This window comes from Mya arenaria, chromosome 6 (genome assembly GCF_026914265.1).
Source record: "Mya arenaria isolate MELC-2E11 chromosome 6, ASM2691426v1".
NCBI lineage: Eukaryota > Metazoa > Mollusca > Bivalvia > Myida > Myidae > Mya > Mya arenaria.
The window spans coordinates 48,242,581-48,257,782 of NC_069127.1; the positions used below are offsets into that span (position 1 = coordinate 48,242,581).

The 15,202-nt window shown below is 35.3% G+C and overlaps 1 protein-coding gene across 1 annotated transcript in view; it reads right to left on the minus strand.

Moving 5' to 3' along the window:
* Nucleotides 1-1,265: 1,265 nt before the first annotated feature.
* Nucleotides 1,266-15,202, minus strand: part of LOC128236588 (kinetochore protein NDC80 homolog) — a 51,946-nt gene continuing 38,009 nt past the window's right edge. Inside the window, exons 15-17 of the mRNA XM_052951558.1 lie at nt 14,005-14,135; nt 10,605-10,707; nt 1,266-1,579 (exon numbers count right to left, since the gene is read on the minus strand). Coding sequence (XP_052807518.1) covers nt 1,472-1,579; nt 10,605-10,707; nt 14,005-14,135 — 342 coding nt within the window. The 3' untranslated portion in view covers nt 1,266-1,471. The remainder of the gene's footprint in view (nt 1,580-10,604; nt 10,708-14,004; nt 14,136-15,202) is intronic.

The window sequence follows — 15,202 nt, forward strand, 5'->3', positions numbered from 1 at the left end:
TCAGTCATCGACACACAGACATATAGTGTAATGCCCTCCATTTGTAACTGTCAGAGTCATCCACATACACACACACATAGTGTGATCGTGTGATGCCCTTCATTTTAACTGTCAGTCATCGACACACAGAAACATAGGGTGATGCCCTTCATCTGCCAGTCAAACACACACAGAAACCTAGTGTGATGCCCTTCATTTGTAACTGCCAGTCATCCACACACATAAACATAGTGTGATGCCCTTAATTTGTAACTGCCAGTCATCCACACACATAAACATAGTGTGATGCCCTTAATTTATTACTGCTAGTTATCCACACACAGAAACATAGTGTGATGCCCTTTATTTGTCACTGCCTATCGTAAACACACAGAAGCATAGTGTGATCGTGTGATGCCCTTTATTTGTATCTGCCAATCATACACACAAAGAAACATAGTGTGATGCCCTTCATTTGTAACTGCCAGTCATGAACACACAGAAACATAGTGTGGTGCCCTTCATTTGTAACTGTCAGTCATGAACACACAGAAACATAGTGTGATGCCCTTCATTTGTAACTGTCAGTCATGAACACACAGAAACATAGTGTGATGCCCTTCATTTGTAACTGTCAGTCATGAACACACAGAAACATAGTGTGATGCCCTTCATTTGTAACTGCCAGTCATGAACACACAGAAACATAGTGTGATGCCCTTCATTTGTAACTGTCAGTCATGAACACACAGAAACATAGTGTGATGCCCTTCATTTGTAACTGTCAGTCATGAACACACAGAAACATAGTGTGATGCCCTTCATTTGTAACTGCCAGTCATGAACACACAGAAACATAGTGTGGTGCCCTTCATTTGTAACTGTCAGTCATGAACACACAGAAACATAGTGTGATGCCCTTCATTTGTAACTGTCAGTCATGAACACACAGAAACATAGTGTGATGCCCTTCATTTGTAACTGTCAGTCATGAACACACAGAAACATAGTGTGGTGCCCTTCATTTGTTAGTGCCAGAGTCACCCACACACAGACACATAGTGTGATCATTGTCAGGGTTCTCAATAAGTTTCGGTTGAACCGTCTCAAATAGTAAAGTAACCGACCAGCTTCTACTTATTCTACTGAAAATTCATTTAGTTTTCCAAATTTGAACCGGCCCTATTGCCATTTGAAATGTCCATTTTGGCTGGCAGCCGGTTCTTATTGAGAACACTGCATTGTGATGCCCATCATTTGGAAACCTTATTCAAAAGAACAACAAATCATGTATATGACATATTCATTCAGTTAAAAGTTTACACAGTCTAACAGATTCAAATTATATATTTACACCTAGTACATTCAATGTCCACATAGTTATTTTGGAATTGTTCACACAAGCATTGTACATGCACAATTAAAGACAAATGATCAGGGGCTGCTTATTTAACAGTTTTAATCACTTCATCAATATCCAGTCCCATGCTTATTAAACAGATTGGATCACTTCATCAATGTCCAGTCCCTTGCTTTGGCATTCTTCTTTCACCTTTTCTAACTCAATTTTGCTTCGCTCACTTGCAGACAGTATCTGATTCTGAAGAGAAAAGTATAGACTATAAAAATACATGTTATGCAACCAACTGAGGATCTCTTATAATAGGTGTCATTCTAAAAAAAAAACATGAATTGAGGGAAGGTGTTGTTTTTGGCAAAGATAGGTTTGTAGTTGACAAAAAGGATTATGTCTGCCTTGAAAAATTCATGGGGGATTATGTCCAACAATAAAAACAAGAGGGCCAAGATGGCTCTAAAACGCTCACCTAAGCAAAGGGCCACAACTCTGTGATAAAGCATTAATAAAAAGGTTGCAATTTACAAATATCTTTACTGATGACCATGCCTTGTTTTAAATTTGTAAAGGGTCATGCAATGAAGCTGCCTGTAAGGTTTCATTGAATTTGGCCTTGTAGTGACCCCTTGTTGTATTTTTGTAGAGGGTCACCCAAGGAAGCTTTCTGTAAAGTTTCATTGAATTTGAAGTGGTAGTTTCAGAGGAGATGTTTTTTTAAAGCAAAACTGGAAGTCAGCCATTTTGTTGTTGTTATTATTGTTGTTGTTGTTGATCAATTGTGACCCCTTGTTGTTTTTTTGAAGAGGGTCACCCAAGGAAGCTTCCTGTAAAGTTTCATAGAATTTGGACTGGTAGTTTCAGAGGAGATGGTTTTTTTTAAAGCAAAACAGGAAGTCAGCCATATTGTTGTTGTTGTTGAACAATCGTGACCCCTTGTATTTTTGTACAAGGTTACCAAAGGAAGCTTCCTGTAAAGTTTCATTGAATTTGGACTTATAGTTTTAGAGGAGATGTTTTTTTTAAAGCAAAACAGGAAGTTGGCCATTTTGTTGTTGTTGTTGTTGATCACTCGTGACCCTTTGTTGTATTTTTGTAGAGGGTCACCCAAGGAAGCTTCCTGTAAAGTTGGAGTGGTAGTTTCAGAGGAGATGTTTTTTAAAGCAAAACAGGAAGTTAGCCATTTTGTTGTTGTTGCTGTTGTTGTTGCTGTTGATCAATCGTGACCCCTCGTTGTATTTTTGTAGAGGGTCAACCAAGGAAGCTTCCTGTAAAGTTTCATTGAATTTGGACTGGTAGTTTCAGAGAAGATGTTTTTTAAAGCAAAACAGGAAGTCGGCCATTTTGTTGTTGTTGTTAATCAATAGTGACCCCTTGTTGTATTTTTGTCGAGGGACACCCAAGGAAGCTTCCTGTGAAGTTTCATTGAATTAGGCCAGGTTGTTTTAGAGCAGATGTTTTTTAAGCAATTGTGACGGACGGACGGATGGACGTATTGACCACGGACAAAGACAGATCATAATAGCTCACCTTGAGCACTTCATGCTCTGGTGAGCAAAAAATGAACGGTAGGGATTTTGTCTGGGAGGGATTTTGTACTACTCACGACAAAAAAATCAGGATTTAATTTGCATCTACAATAGCCATATTCCTCTGAAATTGACCTCAATCATAAATGTAATAAAAATAACTATTTACAGTCCAAACTCGTTATGTCGACTTTGTCAGGCTAGGGAAAAAAGTCAAGATAACGAACATTCGACACATCCGAAATACAAAAAAAGTATCACCAATCCAAACACATATCGTTTGATACATGTCCGACATCCGACTTGAATTGAACAGTGTTTTTACGGTCGTGGAAACAGCAAACGTATTATTTAAACATAAAGTGATACAAGAATGAATTATTTGTGCCAAATTAATTTTATTCACGTTAATGGATTACACAAATCAAATATTAAACCACAATTGAATACACTTGTATATTGTAAGAAAACGGTAAAGCACATATGTTATGCCCGTTTGTGTTTTACATGCAGTCTCTATAGAGAAATTTCTTCGTCACGTAATTTTCAATGGTGTCGAATTATTCAGTTGATGTCATCGATTTAAATTGTGCGTTTCAATGTATAACTTTATCAATAAAAGACTCTGTAATCAAAAACATAAACAAACACCTTTAATTATTCACACTAACCAATTAACTCCCATTATGAAAGTTTGTTATTTTGACACGCACAGTAATTTAGCGACATGCCGCAAACCTCAATGACAACTTTTGCACCTACACCTCGATCTACATTTCGACATAAGGGACATGGAAAATGTGTGAAATTCGACCACTGGGACTGAAATAGGAGGTCGACATAGCCAAAAATGGAGATAGAAAGATAGACACAAGCAGATTTATTTTATATAGAATAAGAAGGAATAAATTTGGGACCGGAGAAAAACGTCGACATAACCAGAAAGTCGAGATATCCGATGTCGACATAGCAAGTTTGCACTGTATCTGTCTACTAATTCACTAAAGTCACAGTCAAGCATTAAACTTCAATTGTAAGGTATTCAATTCAAGTAGGAATCACACTTGTGAAATGATTTAACACAGAGAAAGCTTTGGACATATAGGATCTGACACGAGTTGTCATTTAATACAAGATTTTATTAAACGAGTTCATGAAATTTGTTAGTAAGCGAGCCTCTGGCGAGTTTAATAAAAATCTTGTATAAAATGACAATGAGTGTCAGATCTTTTTTATCACATGCTTAAAATGGTGTTTTTATTACCAATATAGTACCACGTTCCACTTTCTAAACCCATTGTTTGACAGCCAAAGTACACTGAGTGGAATGTCAACTATGCGCCATATAAATAGTTCCGAATGAAAATGACAAAAACAGCTAGCAGTTATCAAGTTTTAATTCTGAAAAAGCGCTGAACAAGTCACAAGTATAAAAATGTGTAGTAAAATATCCAACAACATGAATAACGAACAATTTTAACCATTAAAACACAATAAGTACACAATTTGATGACGTCACACTGCGAGTACATGCTTTACGCGGTTTATGTGACCTACATCGGTCTGTCAAGTTTTACTGTGTGTACGGATTTAAAAAATATTCGCTGTCGCTTTCTACGATGACTTTGAAGCGTTTTCTTAGTGTACATGGATTTTCACAACATGCAGATGATTTAGTCTAAAATAATAGACGTGTTATACAGGATTCTTCCAATCCCTAACGTCCAAACAGGAATGTGCAAAAAACGGGGGTGTTTTAAAAATATTGAAATTCTTTTAAGTGAAGTATTTTATGGTTGAAATTGATCATAAAGAGTTATATTCATATTTTACCATGTAAGTGTAATGTTATTTTGCACTAAACAAGCATTTACTGCATTAAAACAAGTTTACCTTTCCAATAAAACGAAAGTTGACTGTCACAGATAACAATTATGCGAAGGGGAACAACTCGATACAATCGTAATAACTCGGCCTGCTCCGACAAAGCTTCGAGATAGACCTCATTATACAATCGTAACAACTCGGCCATGGCCGAAATGTTCCGAGCGATTTAAAACTGTGCCCTGAAGCCTTGCAGGTGCCCTTCATGTATATATCGTTATGTTTTGACAGAATGAAATGAAGAAAAGCCGTCAAACTCATAATTATAAGTTGGATATTTATTTTTTGTGTACGGAACTAATATAAAATATCATTATCTGGTAATATTTCTTGTTTTTATGATATTTTATAGACGCTATATGCTTTAACCCGGAATCCTGATCGGAACAACTACCCACTTTTGATACTAAACAATTTGTACGTGAAGGATTTGCCACATCAAAAATCTAAAAAAAATCTGTCAACGTACAATTATTTGGACTATGAGAAACCTGTGCTCCGGAATTCGTATATGTGTTTTTGGTAACCGACAGCTGATTAAACTGGCAAGCAAATTTTATGGCATTGGTCGCACATTTCCTGTTAAGATGGAGATGTTTGAAATGTTCTCGTGTTGTTTGTCACTAATGTGGCTGTATTTGTTGACTGACTGGATATTTCTGTGACAAGTAATCTGCATTATCTGGTTGGCGGAACATTGTTATCAGATAGTTTTCGAACAAGATGCTTTCTGGCACTATGATTCGTTAGCCATTTACTCCCGGAAGTCCTACCGCTTCATAATTGAGGTAAGTATTTGTTGGCGTTTAAACCATTTTGTTTACAAACAATGCGGAGGGATATCTAGGTCGCGTGTGATTAGTCTAGCCAATAGAAATGTCTGATATGTTATCTTACACATGTGTAAGATAAAAATATTCGTAATGGGTATATTACACGGAAAATAAGGGTAAGCATGTGATAAAAAAAGTTATTACACAATTGAATTTCCCTAAAGAAGCAAACTGGTGAGCATGTTTGTTAAAGTGACACTCGTATTCAAAAACAATACATACGCATGTATAACAAACATAAATTTTGTGTGATAAACCTTTAACTACTTACTAAAGAATGCATTTATGGAAAATATTAATAACTGATAACAAGATTGTAACTGTTTATTTAAGAGCTGGAAACGCAAAAATATTAAATGATTGGTGAGTGCTAAAAGATTAACTGCAATCTACTATCATCCCATAAGGTAGAAATAGAATTATTCATCCTTTTTGGTATATTAAAACAATTATATTAATTGTGGTAGATCTAATTTGGGAGTAAGAGTGCATCTTTCATATTTACGAATAAAGAAATAAATAGCAGGCTGAATCAGGCCTCTTTAAAGCTTTTTATTACCCCACCACCTGATAGCAGAAACTGTCCTCATAAATGATAGCGTTGTTCTTAATTTCGTTACATCACAACAACTATTTGTTTCAATGTTGACCAATTCTACCACAATTGTAACTTAGGTGATATGTTACATAAAACTCTAAGACTATTTATGGTTTAGAACTCTACCACTGCTAACCTGGAGGACCTGGCTTTGATCCCATCTGCAGGTAAAATGTATCTCTTTCTAATTTCTATTTACTAATTTCCATTTATATAATTGTATTAATGAAGGGTTTAATGCAGAAAACCACATAAAAGGCTGATTTTTCATTTCGAGATTTTTTGCAAAATTGTAGCAAGATGTTTAAAGTGGAAAAAGTAAATAATGCTGATCGGATCGATACTCACACTGGTCTAATAGTTGACCAAAATGATCCACATTCACACTGGTCCTTAATACCATGCTGAGAAATTCTGACGGAGTTTCTTGAAAATTGGATAAAGACTGTTGACTTTTGAAAGAGATAAAAAACTTGAGGACAAAATTTGTCTTAATATTTGATCTAGTGATATTGTTTTTGCTGAGATGATCTATATTCAAACTGATCTTAAATATCATGCCGACACATATTCTCACCAAATTTAATGAAGACTGGATGACGACAGTTGAATTTATGAAAGCAATTTCATTTCTTGATTTGACCTAGTGACCTAGTTTTTGACCCCAGATGACCCGTGTTCACACAATATATCATGAGAAATATTCTGACATGAAGATCATGATACAACCTGTTGTAATTATTATAGGGGTAAAATCTTAAAAGCAGAATTGTAAATTTGCCGAATTGTTTTATGCCCTGTTTTGCAAGCTATAACCCTATTTTTTTCTGAAAAATCCGGCTAATGAATTTTATGTCTAAACTTAACGCTTTGATATTTTGCATCCTTTTAGAAATGTTTATGTTCGATTACATCCAGACAGCAGCTTATTGGCCTTAAACTGAACTTAGCTACAGTGTACGAAATTCAGATTTGAATCCACTACCCCATTCGGGCTACCAGATAGGAAATTTGACTAGCCCGAAACCAATTTAACTAGCCCAAACATAAACAACATAAAGAATCACTTGTTTGGAAGAATTTATGGTAAGTTTGAATACGATTTCCGACCACTAATCGAGCACGCTCGAGCATTCTCATTCAGTTTCAATAGTTCAAAAAATGTTCCTAAATCTGGACAATGCGTCAAAAATTCATTGAGAAAAGTATACCGTAGTCTATAAAAATCGTGGCCCCACCCCACGGAAAAAATAGGTACATGTAGATAAATTATAATGATACATATAAATAATAAAGCTTTCAAAAAGTTTTAAAAAAAGGCGAAAATATTATCTGACTCTGTTGAACATATCATTTAGTTTAGATGATAAGATTTAAGCGTGTACTTTAAGTTCTATTATTTAGTGCATCCTTGTCAAATCCGATATGCACCAGCAATTGTGCAATTACTCTTTTCTACTTTCAGTTTCACTTTCAAGTACCGGAAGTAAAAACAAAAAAAAACTCCATGTTCCTATTGCCAATATTCCTATAAATGTTTTTTAAAATAAATGGCAAAGCAATTCAAAGGTATAACATAGAACCTTACTGTACTGTTCACTGACAGCAATTTTACAAAGTTAAACAGTTCTCCTTTTACTTAGATTAAATTTGACAGGAAGTAAACGGGTACCTGTTTCCCGCGCATTTAAGACAATGTTTGTAAAATGTTCATTTTCTTTTACTTATTATTAACTTAAAATCTATCAATAAATTTTCGATAATAAATAAAATATATTTAAACGAAATAAATAAAGTATCATTTTGATATTGATATTCAGCTTTACTGTTTTTCACAGCCATCGTAGTTAGCGAAAACTGCCGAAGTTATCCGTTAATTTACATAATGGGCGGAGTTATCGACGTCATTGAGTTTGACTGCTGCTTATTGACACAGATACTGGTTTCAAAGTGATCGATGATCATTTGTCACTTCTGGCTTTTAATACTCTCGTCGTATTTTTATATATCTTAATCGAAAAAACAAACATTCTGCACATGGCTTGCAGTCCTGAACTGCAGAGCAATTAACTTTCTGATCATCGTCAAACTCGGCGATTCTGACTTCGCTTTTGATCTTTCGCCGTTGTCAAGGCGACAAAAAGACGACTTAGTCACTCTTGTTGCCTGGAAGAACGCATTCTTGAATAATAAGCGTATAAAAACATGATACTTTAAGCGTTAAATTGGCATGCTTTTTTATTTAAATTACATTAGGAAAAAAAAGGTAGCTCAGTCGGGCTAGTTTCTGCAGAAAATCGGTGGCCCGAGCTGAAGTTTGTTAGCCTCGGGCTATCAGCAGAGTTCCCACATTTTTCTGCAAGTAAAATTCCATACTTTTTCCAGACTTATTCAAGGTGGGTTTTTTTGCCAGACTTTCTCACAACCTTTTTTCACAGTTATTACAACGAAACATTTCAGAGAAATATTGTTAACATTTTAACATGCTAAAAATAAAATTATTGGCCATTTTAAACACTTATTAAACAACTTGTTAAATAACATCAAATGCCATTTTAAAAGGGTTTTAAAAAACAAAACCTTTCATTTTCTGAACTTCTTAGACATTTATTGAACAACTTGATTAACCTTTAGCATACTGTATACTGTTGGCCTCTGTGAACAGTGTACACACGGATCAGCTGGCATGATCAGGGTCTATGCTATTTACTACTTGGCACCTTAAAGGCTTACCTACTATCTGTGCATAGAACAGTGTGAACCCTGATCAGCCAGCATGGTTTGGTGCCGGCTGATCTCCATATACAATACAAATTTTCGTAATTGGTGGATAAATGCATGCTTAAGGTAAATATAATCAAATATCACATTAAAAAGGTTTTTACTCTCTGAACAAAAACTTACTTTTTGAACAATTTTTAAAGCAGCACTTTCATAGATATACTTTTTTAACAACTTACTTTATTTTTTGTCTTGGAAAGAGCAACTTTTGACGTAAATATCTGCAAACTAACGATAAAAGATAACGATAATCAGATCGCTGATTTTCATATTTCCGTTCGAAAATTATGTTTTATGGTTAACTATTTTTTTTGTCAGCAGTCTTATACAACTGGTTTACATGAATTTTCACCAAAATTGGCTCGTTCCAAGACAAAAGTAAAAAAAATGTCAAATTGTTCAATCCGTGAGAGGGAACAGTTTAACTCTCTTTAAAAAAATAACATTCTGAACAAAACTGTTTTTTGATCTACATGCATAAGTGAGCATGCAATTCAGCTATATCTGAACATCAATCTTCATGAATCCATGTTCTTCCCTTCAACCATGGGTGAAAATGCAAAATAAGTGACTTTTTTGCACAAGTTTAACTATTATGATGTCTACTGGCCAAAGAACTGTGGTCTTCTCAATGTCTATAAATACGAGCAAGGTTAGTCTAAAGGCATCATTCATAGATTCACACTTGACACAATTTTGTCACATATTTGTCAGGCTGGTCAGGTGTGTAGCATTTCGCAGTATCGGACTACCGCGAATTTCGAACACTGTAGCTATTTTTGCAAATAAAATACTCCTGGTACCAAGGTATAATAATCATATTTTAATGTTGTTTGAGCTCCATGATACTTAACTGACAAACAGATATTTATCAATCAAAAATAGAAAACAATTTGATTATTAACAACATTTCTAGATCTGATAAAAACCACTATTTAATTTATTTAAAATGATACTGTCTATTGAATGAAATACGTATTTCCTCATAATAAGATTAATAAAGCAAGAACATCAATGACACGTAGGCATTCGTAGGTACAGAAAAAAATGATTATCAATAGTCCATAATATTTATTTAATTTCATAAATTCCTTGCAGTTTATTAATTCTACTGTCTTGTTAACATTTGCACTTGTTCAATAGAACTGAAATCTGAGCATCATACGAGGATACAAGCTGTCAAACAACTGCATGTAGATATAGAGTTAAATATGGTCTTAAAACCAGTATAATATGAGCTTTCTGCCATCGTGCATCAACGAAACAAGATCCATTAACATGTATCTCCTCAAAAAGTAAATGTCATTTCAGTTTTATATCAATCCTTGGGAGCGGTTCACAATAGCTGTAAGACTGTCTATAGAAAATACATTAGTTTTATTTAAAACTTTCATTCTCGAGTAACATAAGAATCATATAATTTTGATACTGCAATTGAAATGATGTCAAGCACTGACTTTATGGATATATCATTTACTTGATATATACTTGATTGTGTTTGTTATATAATCATATCTTAAACAAGTGACAAAGATCTGTTTATACATTGTATGTTTGTTCATTTTTATTATGATTTCATGTAAATAAATTAGTAGTGTTAATTAGCAGTTCCAAAAAGAAACAAACTCTAATTATTCCCTACACACCTGCATGAACTCCATATGGTCCATAAACATCTGTAGTGCTCTGGTAAAGAAGTTGGAATAGTCTTTCAACTTCTTCTCAGATTTCTCTTTCTCTTGTGTAGACCTGAAATTGTACATCAAACAAATATTAATTCAGCTTGAAATATGCACATGTCCATATAATTATATTTTCTACATTCTTTTTCAAAAATGAATCATTAAAACAGACAAGGGTCAAGGAATTACCTTGCCAAAAACTAAATAGAATAACTGATATCTGGCCACTGGTTGCTGAGAAATAGTGTTACAAAAAAAGAAATAACAAAGGGAGATAATACGAAATTAATTGATGCTGTTGAAGTTTCTTTTTTTCACATCACCTCAAAAACATCTTGTTTAATACATCATCTTGTTTTAATGCATCGCATATTGCTATACGGAAAACAAAAAAACTATAATTTACAGAGTGCAGATAATATATCCATGAATTGTTTTGTACCTCATGCTTTTTAAGAAAGTACATTTCATTTAACCTCAGTTTTCAGTACTTTGGCATTGTCACTCAATATAAAATATGACCCTTTATATGAACTGTTTTATATAACAATTTAATCACAAAAGAAAATGAAAAAAGACAAGGCAGTCCAAAGGACGGCTATATCCCCCACCGTTGTTTTTTAGTATATTTTGTTTTTCTCGCAACCTGACTGGTACGTTGAATCTAACCAAAATTGTACACAACCACTGGTCAAGAGTAAGAATATAGGAAATACAAGTTATTTGATCGGTAACCTAAATATTCTGTATATTTGAACATATTATAAAAGGATATTTGTTAAAGTTTTTCATATTGTGTGTAGTGTAGGTAAGATTAATGTCAAGGTTAATTTGACTAAAAAAAGAAGGAAAATGAGTCCTTGATTTATAACATCGATGATATAGCAAGCCTTAAGCATTTTTGATAAAGTGATACATATATATTGTGGTGATGTCATAACATTGTTTTACTGCTTTTGAAGAGAAAACAAATGTTATAAATATATTATCACATTTATGTCCATTGTTTATTTTTAAATATTAAGCTTGTTGCACATAATGATAATGCTTGGTAGAGTGTGCTAAGTATCAATCTGTGCAACTTGTTTAACACTTTCAATAAACATTTATATCTTATCCTCTATTTATCATTGTCATAATATGGACCCGAAACTTCATGATGGATTACTGGCACAAAAATTGCAATTGGTTCGAGTTCTTGGATCAAATTCATTTATTGTTGCTAAAAGTACATGAAATGTATAAGGTCAATAAATCCAGTAAGAATTGACATGTCTACACTGCTAAATGTAAAAAGCCCAAACACAAGCATGTGTACTCTGACCTTTAAATGTCAGATGTGACCTTGACCATTGTGGTATGGACCCGGGTCAAGGTCACTGCACATTGTCTCAATTAGGACAACATTTGACCAAGTAATATGGTAATCCATCAATTTTGCATAAGTAAGTTATAGCGCGGACACGAGCATGTGTACTGTCTGACCTTTAAATGTCAGATGTGACCTTGACCTTTGAGGTATGGACCCAGGTCAAGGTCACTGCACATCATCTCAATGAGGACAACTTTTGTATCAAGTAATATGGTAATCCATCAATGCACAAGTAAGTTGTAGCACGGACATGAGCATGTGTACTCTGACCGTTAAATATCTTGTGTGATCTTGACCTTTGAGGTATGGATCGGGTCAAGGTCAGTGCACATCGTCTCAATGAAGACAACATTTGTACCAAGTTATATGGTAATCCATCAATGCATAAGTAAGTTATAGCACGGACACGAGCATGTGTACTGTCTGACTTTTAAATGTCTTGTGTGACCTTGACCTTTGAGGTATGGACCCGGGTCAAGGTCAGTGCACATCGTCACAATGAGGACAACATTTGTGCCAAGTTATATGGTAATCCATCAATGCATAAGTAAGTTATAGCACAACACGAGCATTTTGTATTGTCTGACCTTTAAATGTCTTGTGTGACCTTCACCTTTGAGGTATGGACCCGGGTCGTCACTACACATCGTCTCAATGAGGACAACAATTGTACCAAGTAATATGATAATCCATCAATGCATAAGTAAGTTATAGCACAGACATGAGCATGTGTACTCTGACCTTTAAATGTCTCGTGTGATCTTGACCTTTGTGGTATGGACCCGGGTCAAGGTCACTGCACATCGTTTCAATGAGGACAACATTTGTGCCAAGTAATATGGTAATCCATCAATGCATAAGTAAGTTATAGCACAACACGAGCATTTTGTATTGTCTGACCTTTAAATGTCTTGTGTGACCTTCACCTTTGAGGTATGGACCCGGGTCGTCACTACACATCGTCTCAATGAGGACAACAATTGTACCAAGTAATATGATAATCCATCAATGCATAAGTAAGTTATAGCACAGACATGAGCATGTGTACTCTGACCTTTAAATGTCTCGTGTGACCTTGACCTTTGTGGTACGGACCCGGGTCAAGGACACTGCACATCGTTTCAATGAGGACAACATTTGTGCCAAGTAATATGGTAATCCATCAATGCATAAGTAAGTTATAGCATGGACACGAGCATGTGTACTGTCTGACTTTTAAATGTCTCGTGTGACCTTGACCTTTGAGGTATGGACCCGGGTCAAGGTCACTGCACATTGTCTCAATGAGGACAACATTTGTACCAAGTAATATGGTAATCCATCAATGCATTAGTAAGTTATAACGCGGACACGAGCATGAATCGTCTGACCTTTAAATGTCTTGTGTGACCTTGACCTTTGAGGTATGGACCCAGGTCAAGTTCACTTTACATCGTTTCAATGAGGACAACATTTGTACCAAGTAATATGATAATCCATCAATGCTTAAGTAAGTTATAGGGCCGACATGAGCATGTGTACTCTGACCTTTAAAAGTTTCGTGTGACCTTGACCTTTAAGGTATGGACTGGGGTCAAGGTCACTGCACATTGTCTCAATGAGGACAACATTTGTACCAAGTAATATGGTAATCCATCAATGCATTAGTAAGTTATAACGCGGACACGAGCATGTGTACTGTCTGACCTTTAAATGTCTTGTGTGACCTTGACCTTTGAGGTCTGCGTTTTTTTTATTATAAATAAACAAAACAAACGGGCACAAATGAACAATTATTAAAGTCAGAGTTATGGGCCTTGCTACACATGTGCAAATTGTCCCTGGTAACATACAGTTTCACTCAATTTAATTTGAATAGCATAATGAGTATAATGTATGATTACACAGGCACCTCAGCTATGACAGTTAGCATAAAGGGGAGAAAGAAGACACAAAAGAGTCATATAACAATTATGATTTCAAGAAAATATCCCATGACTTCTGTGTACCCACCACGCTTGTATTTTCTTCATCTCAACCTCGGTATCTGCACACGGAGCACGACCCAGACTTGTGAGCTGTACAAGCTCATTTTGTAGTCTGTCTGCCTCCCCATGAAGGCGCTCTAGCTCACCCTGGAACAGCTGCATGAAGAAAACACATCACAAATAATACTAATTTTCATATATGACAGATCATACTCCAGTCCAGTTTGACTGTGTTAAAACTGAAACTGGTGTTCATAAAGAGACTGCTATAAGATAAATCATAAGAGCTATATGACAGATCATACTCCAGTCCAGTTTGACTGGATTAGATGCCGTACTGGTGTCCATTATAAGACAGCTACAAGATAAATCACTCCATCCAGTTTGACTGGGTTAGATGAGGTACTGGTGTCCATTATAAGACAGCATAAAGATAAATCACTCCATCCAGTTTCACTGGGTTAGAACCGGTACTGGTGTCCATTATAAGACAGCTACAAGATAAATCACTCCATCCAGTTTGACTGGGTTAGATGCGGTACTGGTGTCCATTATAAGACAGCTACAAGATAAATCACTCCATCCAGTTTGACTGGGTTAGATGAGGTACTGGTGTCCATTATAAGACAGCTACAAGATAAATCACTCCATCCAGTTTGCCTGGGTTAGAACCAGTACTGGTGTCCATTATTTTTCTGTGCTTCAGTTTACACCATTATATTAAGTTGGTGCATTATAAAGTCAACTACAAAGTTGATGTCACTGACAATACAATCCCCATAAGATGTTGAGTATTGCAAGCAAACTGATGCATGCGTATGCAAACTGGAAATTTGATATTTTTGTGCCATTTGGCAGAGTTCTGTAACTGGACAAATCTAAAGTAGGGACACTTAGAAATGGGTCCATAGGACACAAAAGCCCCCATATGCTGCCTTTGTCACAAAAGCAAGGGCCATTATTTTGTCCATTCACCATAGATGTGCATCAATATTATTCCACAACTTAATAACATTAAATATATTCCTGAAATATGTCATGAGTGTAATACTACTAATTTTGAAGTTGAGCGACACAAGTTCAACAAGTTCAAAAAAGCTAAATTTTGGTCATACAAGGGCAAACCTGTTGTTGTACTATGTGAAACAAACCACCAGATGCACAACTTCATCACCTCTTGGTCATATAGTTCTGGGTTTTGAGCGACAGAAGTATGCAAACTA